Source organism: Echiichthys vipera, assembly GCF_963691815.1.
Source record: "Echiichthys vipera genome assembly, chromosome: 15".
Taxonomy (NCBI): Eukaryota; Metazoa; Chordata; class Actinopteri; order Perciformes; family Trachinidae; genus Echiichthys; species Echiichthys vipera.
Window position 1 is genome coordinate 1152894 of NC_139840.1, and position 9821 is coordinate 1162714.

Here is a 9821-nt window from a genome sequence, read left to right on the forward strand (position 1 = left end):
CTGTTGGTCCGTAAATACTACGACTGTTGGTCCGTAAATACTACGACTGTTGGTCCGTAAATACTACGACTGTTGGTCTGTAAATACTACGACTGTTGGTCCGTAAATACTACGACTGTTGGTCCGTAAATACTACGACTGTTGGTCCGTAAATACTACGACTGTTGGTCCGTAAATACTACGACTGTTGGTCCGTAAATACTACGACTGTTGGTCCGTAAATACTACGACTGTTGGTCTGTAAATACTACGACTGTTGGTCAATAAATACTACGACTGTTGGTCAATAAATACTACGACTGTTGGTCCGTAAATACTACGACTGTTGGTCCGTAAATACTACGACTGTTGGTCCGTAAATACTACGACTGTTGGTCCGTAAATACTACGACTGTTGGTCTGTAAATACTACGACTGTTGGTCAATAAATACTACGACTGTTGGTCCGTAAATACTACGACTGTTGGTCCGTAAATACTACGACTGTTGGTCTGTAAATACTACGACTGTTGGTCAATAAATACTACGACCGTTGGTCCGTAAATACTACGACTGTTGGTCCGTAAATACTACGACTGTTGGTCTATAAATACTACGACCGTTGGTCCGTAAATACTACGACTGTTGGTCTATAAATACTACGACTGTTGGTCCGTAAATACTACGACTGTTGGTCCGTAAATACTACGACTGTTGGTCCATAAATACTACGACTGTTGGTTTATAAATACTACAGCTTTTGGTCTATAAATACTACGACTGTTGGTCCGTAAATACTACGACTGTTGGTTTATAAATACTACGACTGTTGGTCCATAAATACTACGACTGTTGGTTTATAAATACTACGACTGTTGGTTTATAAATACTACGACTGTTGGTCTGTAAATACTACGACTGTTGGTCCATAAATACTACGACTGTTGGTCCGTAAATACTACAGCTTTTGGTCTATAAATACTACGACTGTTGGTCCGTAAATACTACGACTGTTGGTTTATAAATACTACGACTGTTGGTCTGTAAATACTACTACTGTTGGTCCGTAAATACTACGACTGTTGGTCCGTAAATACTACGACTGTTGGTCCGTAAATACTACGACTGTTGGTCCGTAAATACTACGACTGTTGGTCCGTAAATACTACGACTGTTGGTCTATAAATACTACGACTGTTGGTCAATAAAAACATAAAAACTACAATTTTAGGTCTGTAAAAACAGAGTCAGAGATAGCAGGCTGGATTCAAGGCTACTTCATTAGCATAACAGAGCTAACGCTAACACGGTGTCTTCCTAAACCATCTTGTTACTATGGAAACACCACCACACGAACGACCGCAGTCCAGGTCCAGATGACGGAGGTAGCATGCTAATGTTAGCATGCTAAAGATGCTTATCCTGACAACTAGCCTCCGAGGAGAAGTGAGGGCCAGAGGCTAGCTGTCACTCAAGAGGCCACGCCCCTAATTATTCATCAACTTTAACCTCCAATCCGATAAAAACTAGCCTGCTCTGTTATGAAACCTGCCCCTAGTGGACACTCAGAGAACTGACGCTTTTGGAGCTTCCTGATTGGACCAAACATGAGGCTGTGGGCGGGGCTTGGTTGAGACAGCGGTCTCGTCCACCTCTCTTAAAACAGTCAGCGTGTTCAGCTGGTGTTTGTCTTTGCTGGGAGAGCAAACGGGAGGAAAAGAGGTCACACTGACGATCTCCATCCATTAGTGATGAAGACGCTGAGAGGAAGAACCTGAACTCTCTTTGTTTGGTATTTATTATAAATGATATGATGAGACATCAGCTGCACGTTCCAGCCGCCCGGAGACAAAACTACAGTCTCAAACGTACTCAAGAGAGAGAGAATGGACCTAAAAACACAGATATAGACCGATACAGACGCACCTAAAAACACAGATATAGACCGATACAGATGCTCCTAAAAACACAGATATAGACCGATACAGACGCACCTAAAAACACAGATATAGACCAATACAGACGCACCTAAAAACACAGATATAGACCGATACAGACGCACCTAAAAACACAGATATAGACCGATACAGATGCACCTAAAAACACAGATATAGACCGATACAGATGCACCTAAAAACACAGATATAGACCGATACAGATGCACCTAAAAACACAGATATAGACCGATACAGATGCACCTAAAAACACAGATATAGACCGATACAGATGCACCTAAAAACACAGATATAGACCGATACAGATGCACCTAAAAACACAGATATAGACCGATACAGATGCACCTAAAAACACAGATATAGACCGATACAGATGCACCTAAAAACACAGATATAGACCGATACAGATGCACCTAAAAACACAGATATAGACCAATACAGATAAAAACACAGATATAGACCGATACAGACGCACCTAAAAACACAGATATAGGCCGATACAGATGCACCTAAACACACAGATATAGACCGATACAGATGCACCTAAAAACACAGATATAGACAGATACAGACGCACCTAAAAACACAGATATAGACCGATACAGATGCACCTAAACACACAGATATAGACCGATACAGATGCACCTAAAAACACAGATATAGACCGATACAGATGCACCTAAAAACACAGATATAGACCGATACAGATGCACCTAAAAACACAGATATAGACCGATACAGATGCACCTAAAAACACAGATATAGACCGATACAGACGCACCTAAAAACACAGATATAGACCGATACAGATGCACCTAAAAACACAGATATAGACCGATACAGATAAAAACACAGATATAGACCGATACAGACGCACTTTGAACACGTTTGATTATTTTCTACGGTTTCTCACTGAACTCAGAGCCGTTCACTGGTTTCAGCTCTTCGCACTCATCTGAACCCTGTTTCTCTGCAGCGATCGTCTCGTCTTGGGAAACTCAAACTGATCCGACCACATTCCTGCCGCTCGGCGCCCGTTAACCCTGCAGCAGCGTCTCGGTTCATCTGCGGTCCCGTTAGCTGGCGGCAAGGCGCCACAACACGCCGCCGTCACCCAAAACACACACACACCTGCAGGGGGACTTCAGTTTCACACCAACACTGGTTTAAATAACTGCTTCATATGTTATTATTGTTGTTTTTAAAGGGTAATTCTGTGCAAAATCATCCTTTTTTAGTCATTTTGCATCTTTTTGTGCTGGTTTTGCATCTATTTTTAGTCATTTTGCATCTTTTTATGGTGGTTTTGCATCTATTTTTAGTAATTTTGCATCTTTTTGTGCTGGGTTTGCATCTTTTTTTAGTCATTTTGCATCTTTTTGTGCTGGTTTTGCATCTATTTTTAGTCATTTTGCAAACCATTTGTGGTGGTTTTGCATCTATTTTTAGTCATTTTGCATCTTTTTGTGCTGGTTTTGCATCTATATTTAGTCATTTTGCATCTTTTTGTGCTGGTTTTGCATCTATTTTTAGTCATTTTGCATCTTTTTGTGCTGGTTTTGCATCCACAATGCATTTGTAACAACTATTAAGGTAGAAATCCAGGAGAGATGCTAACAGCCGGACGTGGCTAACAGTGATTAGCTCGGGGCAGCACGGTGAAGGCATTCAAGGGTCTTTTTTAACCACTAATGCTGCTGAAAAATAACAGCAAACCTCTGCAGCAGCAGGAGAAGAGTCCTTCAGGTTTGTGATCAGCTGCTTATGGAAAGAGCTGCAGCGATAACCTCTAATTGAATCTTCCCGCGGCTCGTTAAGTGTCGGCAGTGACACGACGGTCCACACGACACATGAGTGTGTTATTTAGTCTGCACGTGTGGTGTTTACGGCACCGGGACAGAGCAGCGCTGGACCCCGGGGCCACCGCTGACGAGCCACATGTTTAAATATCCAGAGTCAACACCGGACGCAGAAGTCACCAAAGTGTCTGTGTTTGTCTTTAAACTCCTTTAACTATCACCGAGTGAAGCTTCGCTCAGAGGAACAGGAGGAGGAAACCAAAAACCTCCAGACGCCGCGGAAACAAACAGGAATTTTACTTTGGATCATCAGAAGAAAACGATGAATTCAAACTAAACCAAACTCTTCTTAGTGATTCTCTGCTTCGGACCAAATAAACATCACATCCTGGAAATCTGTTTATAAATCTGTAAAACAACAACTACTCAAACATCAGACATGCTGCTGTAATCTGGATTATTGTGCTTTACTCTGTCCTCACCTGCAGCTTCTGCACCTATGCCCATTGTTTGTGTTTACGCCCATTGTTTGTGTTTATGCCCATTGTTTGTGTTTATGCTCATTGTTTGTGTTTATGCCCATTGTTTGTGTTTACGCCCATTGTTTGTGTTTACGCCCATTGTTTGTGTTTACGCCCATTGTTTGTGTTTATGCCCATTGTTTGTGTTTATGCTGTTTATGCCCATTGTTTGTGTTTATGCCCAATGTTTGTGTTTATGCCCATTGTTTGTGTTTACGCCCATTGTTTGTGTTTATGCCCATTGTTTGTGTTTATGCCCATTGTTTGTGTTTGTGCCCATTGTTTGTGTTTACGCCCATTGTTTGTGTTTATGCTCATTGTTTGTGTTTACGCCCATTGTTTGTGTTTGTGCCCATTGTTTGTGTTTATGCCCAATGTTTGTGTTTACGCCCATTGTTTTTGTTTATGCCCATTGTTTGTGTTTATGCCCAATGTTTGTGTTTATGCCCAATGTTTGTGTTTATGCCCATTGTTTGTGTTTATGCTGTTTATGCCCATTGTTTGTGTTTATGCCCAATGTTTGTGTTTATGCCCATTGTTTGTGTTTATGCCCATTGTTTGTGTTTGTGCCCGTTGTTTGTGTTTACGCCCATTGTTTGTGTTAGTGCGCATTGTTTGTGTTTATGCCCATTGTTTGTGTTTACGCCCATTGTTTGTGTTTGTGCCCATTGTTTGTGTTTGTGCCCATTGTTTGTGTTTGTGCCCATTGTTTGTGTTTACGCCCATTGTTTGTGTTTACGCCCATTGTTTGTGTTTATGCTCATTGTTTGTGTTTATGCCCATTGTTTGTGTTTATGCCCATTGTTTGTGTTTATGCCCATTGTTTGTGTTTATGCCCATTGTTTGTGTTTACGCCCATTGTTTGTGTTTACGCCCATTGTTTGTGTTTACGCTCATTGTTTGTGTTTACGCCCATTGTTTGTGTTTACGCCCATTGTTTGTGTTTATGCCCATTGTTTGTGTTTATGCTCATTGTTTGTGTTTATGCCCATTGTTTGTGTTTACGCTCATTGTTTGTGTTTATGCCCATTGTTTGTGTTTACGCCCATTGTTTGTGTTTACGCCCATTGTTTGTGTTTACGCCCATTGTTTGTGTTTACGCCCATTGTTTGTGTTTACGCCCATTGTTTGTGTTTATGCTCATTGTTTGTGTTTACGCCCATTGTTTGTGTTTACGCCCATTGTTTGTGTTTATGCTCATTGTTTGTGTTTACGCCCATTGTTTGTGTTTACGCCCATTGTTTGTGTTTATGCTCATTGTTTGTGTTTATGCCCATTGTTTGTGTTTATGCCCATTGTTTGTGTTTATGCCCATTGTTTGTGTTTATGCCCATTGTTTGTGTTTATGCCCATTGTTTGTGTTTACGCCCATTGTTTGTGTTTATGCCCATTGTTTGTGTTTACGCTCATTGTTTGTGTTTACGCCCATTGTTTGTGTTTACGCCCATTGTTTGTGTTTATGCCCATTGTTTGTGTTTATGCTCATTGTTTGTGTTTATGCCCATTGTTTGTGTTTACGCTCATTGTTTGTGTTTATGCCCATTGTTTGTGTTTACGCCCATTGTTTGTGTTTACGCCCATTGTTTGTGTTTACGCCCATTGTTTGTGTTTACGCCCATTGTTTGTGTTTACGCCCATTGTTTGTGTTTATGCTCATTGTTTGTGTTTACGCCCATTGTTTGTGTTTACGCCCATTGTTTGTGTTTATGCTCATTGTTTGTGTTTACGCCCATTGTTTGTGTTTACGCCCATTGTTTGTGTTTACGCCCATTGTTTGTGTTTACGCCCATTGTTTGTGTTTATGCCCATTGTTTGTGTTTATGCTCATTGTTTGTGTTTACGCCCATTGTTTGTGTTTATGCTCATTGTTTGTGTTTATGCTCATTGTTCGTGTTTTGCCCATTGTTTGTTTATGCCAATTGTTTGTGTTTACGCCCATTGTTTGTGTTTATACTGTTTGTGCCCATTGTTTGTGTTTATGCTCGACCTGCAGATGAAAATGAGCCTGTGCGGATAAATCTGCCACGTTTACATGCGTGACTTTGTGGCTCTTGTTAATTAATGTGTGTTTGTTCCTTTTTAAAAAAACAAAACAAACAAAAACAAGCGCTAACTCGTGTAGCTTCTGATGGTGGACGCAGGTGTGTGTGTGTGTGGATGCAGGTGTGTGTGTGTGTGTGGATGCAGGTGTGTGTGACTGTTCTGTGGTTACACGGGTGAGAAAGAGGCGCGGGTACCTATGAGAGCCTGGAAGAGGTTGCTCTGGAAGATGTCGATGACCCTCTGGATGGAGTGCCGGAGCTGCCGGTCCTCGGCGTGGCGCAGCTTGGCGCGGTACTCCTCCAGCAGCAGCAGGGCTCGCTGTGCGTCTGCGTGGGAGGAGGAAGCAGAAGCAGAGGTGAGGTGAGGATACGAGGGAGAGAGCAGAGCAGGCGGTTCACTCAGGGCCACCACTGTCGCCAAGGTAAACGGATCTGAGACGTGACGGCGGCCGCAGAGTCCAGCGTCGCTCCGGTCTGAACGAACAGCTGCTTCAGCGCTGCAGCGACCCCTCAGTGAGCGCTAAAGACGCCTTTCCCCACCGAGAATCAGGTTTTTATCACTGAAACTAAAACTGTAGATCCCATCTTAAGTATTTAAAGGTTGTTTTTTATCTCCAGTTTGTGGTCGAGTTGTTCTGTCACTTAAATGTGTCCTTCAGCACTTCCTGTCGTCTCTGACGCTCTGTGGACCGACATCTCTGTAAAGGACTCAGGACGCTATGAGGTTCTGCTGCAGAGTCCCACTCCTCTTTTCAGCTCTACGGCTAACAGAGATGCTAACAGAGCAGCTAACATAGGTGCTAACAGAGCAGCTAACAGAGATGCTAACAGAGATGCTAACAGAGCAGCTAACAGAGTAGCTAACAGAGTAGCTAACAGAGCAGCTAAGAGAGATGCTAAGAGAGCAGCCAACATAAATGCTAACAGAGATGGTAACAGAGCAGCTAAGATGCTGTTCTTCTGTTCTAAGTTTTGCAGCAGAGTCCTGGAATGGTGAGGGATCAGACCCCCGGTGCTGGGGTTCAGGATCCGACCCCCCGGGGCTGGGGTTCAGGATCCGACCCCCCGGGGCTGGGGTTCAGGATCCGACCCCCCGGGGCTGGGGTTCAGGATCAGACCCCGGGGCTGGGGTTCAGGATCAGACCCCCGGTGCTGGGGTTCAGGATCAGACCCCCGGTGCTGGGGTTCAGGATCAGACCCCGGTGCTGGGGTTCAGGATCAGACCCCGGTGCTGGGGTTAGCTACTGTTAGCTCACTGCTAATGCAGATGAACTGCTAGCTAGCTGACGTCAGCTGATTCATCCAGACTCCTGCTAGCTCGCTGTTTGAGAACGACTTTATCTGCTAACGATACGCAGCAACGCCAGAACCATGAAGCATAGCTTAGCTACAGCTAGCTGGCTAAAGTTAGCGTCTTGATAATGTTAGCTAAGTGAAACCTAAACTGGCTAACGTTAGCTTCTTGATAATGTTAGCTAAGTGAAACCTAAACTGGCTAACGTTAGCTTCCTGCTAATGTTAGCTAAGTGAAACCTCGTTGACGTTGATAGCGTTATTGTAAATAAAAGTAAAATTACAAATTCAATTAAACAAAAAAAAAAAACATAAGTGACGAAAAAAGACTTTAGAAAACACAACATTCAATTTCAACTTTATATCACAGCTACATTATGTTTAAATACACTTTAAAACTTTATAAAATAAATAATTATTAGGTTGCTGATGACTATTTAATGGAAACACACGTGTATGTATATCATCATAAATATATAAGAATATAAAAACCGTCCTACCTGAATGATGCAGTGATGTTAGTAAAAACATTTAACAGCAATAATGATGAACTTTAAGTCCTAACGACTACGACACAGTTTACCTTTAAAATTAACGTTAAATTATTAATATTGTAAATATATTTTAACAGCTAACCTGCTGAAAAAGTAATCTTGTAAATATTTCATTAATATTTAGAGTTTATTTTTTACTTGTTCTGCAGAAAAAGTGCCTGAGAAACAGACTATTGACACAATTTAACACTTTTATTTAAGGATAAAAGTAAAAGTACACAAGTATATTAATATCCTAAATATAAAAGAATATATTTTTAATATTTATATTTTTAAAGGTAACCTGCTTGAATCATGCTGTGATGATTAAAACTACTAAAAATAATATTAAACTTTATTAATTTAACACTTTATGGATAAAAGTAAAAGAACACAAGTTTCTAAATCTCCTTTATATAAAATAATATTTTTAATATTCATATTTTAAAAGCTAAGCTGCTTAAATAAAGCTGTGATGGTTAAAACTACTAAAAATAACATTAAACTTTATTAATTTAACACTTTTTAGGGATTAAAGTAACAGTACAGAAGTTTATAAATCTCCTAAATATAAAATAATATTTGTAATATTTATATTTTTAACGCTAAGCTGCTTAAATAAAGCTGTGATGATTAAAACTACTAAAAATAACATTAAACTTTATTAATTTAACACTTTTTAGGGATTAAAGTAACAGTACAGAAGTTTATAAATGTCCTTTATATAAAATAATATTTGTAATATTCATATTTTAAAGCTAAGCTGCTTGAATGAAGCTGTGATGATTAAAACTACTAAAAATAACATTAAACTTTATTAATTTAACACTTTTTAAGGATTGAAGTAACAGTACAGAAGTTTATAAATGTCCTTTATATAAAATAATATTTTTAATATTTATATTTTAGAGCTAAGCTGCTTGGATGAAGCTGTGGCGCCGGTTGTAAATATTTAATTCATATTAAGTTTATTTTTAGTTGCTCTGCAGAGAAGCTGCCCCATATACAACTTGGTTAGCATCGGCGGCTAACGGGCTAGCTCTACTTTAACTCACTTTACCTGGCTGGCACGGCACGGCCCAGTTAAGCCGATCTAACCCGTGTTAGCTCGTGTTCGTGTCGAGTTAAACCCGCGTTTGTTCGCCTGTTGTCCGGCTTCATGTTTGGGCTGCGGTGACTCGGGGTTAGCCGGGTTAGCTTACCTTTCTTTCTCACTGGCATGGTCGGGTCTGGCTCGGCTCGGCTCGGCTCGGAGCTACTTCTGTGTTCGCCACATACACTCCTCACACACAGGGGGGTGTTTTTAACGGGTGAATCCGCCGGTTAACGCCCGCTGTCACCGGAGAAAAGCCCCGCCACGACGACACCAACTTACAAACTAACTAACTGTCACACACAAAAAAAAAAGCTCCGGCGCGACACCGACTCTTCCGCGCTGTGCTTCCCCCGCCACAGAGGCTCCCTGCCCCGGCGTGCACCGCGCTGAGTGACCGGAGAAAGTGTCGAATTCACCGCCGTGCGCCAGACTCCATACGCGAAACCGTCCGTTCGTGCTTCGGCTCCGTGTCCGGCGGCGCAGCCCCGGTCCGACCGCTGCTGCTGCTCCTGCGGAGGGGAGGGATCGGATCGGCGGCTCTTTTGATGCTTATTCCAGAAATGATTCAATAAAAACATTAAAAATAAAAGAGCTCAAAGTGCA

The 9821-nt window shown here is 41.5% G+C and overlaps 1 protein-coding gene across 10 annotated transcripts in view; it reads right to left on the bottom strand.

Annotated features, from left to right (window-relative positions):
• The window catches only part of dlg1b (discs large MAGUK scaffold protein 1b), a 79168-nt gene extending 69353 nt beyond the window's left edge, over positions 1 to 9815 (bottom strand). For all 10 annotated transcript variants that reach the window (XM_083928147.1, XM_083928155.1, XM_083928153.1 and 7 more), the window contains exons 1-2: positions 9325 to 9815; positions 6492 to 6623 (exon numbers count right to left, since the gene is read on the bottom strand). In XM_083928147.1, coding sequence (XP_083784273.1) covers positions 6492 to 6623; positions 9325 to 9343 — 151 coding nt within the window. In that variant the 5' untranslated portion in view covers positions 9344 to 9815. The remainder of the gene's footprint in view (positions 1 to 6491; positions 6624 to 9324) is intronic.
• Between the last annotated feature and the right edge of the window lie 6 nt (positions 9816 to 9821).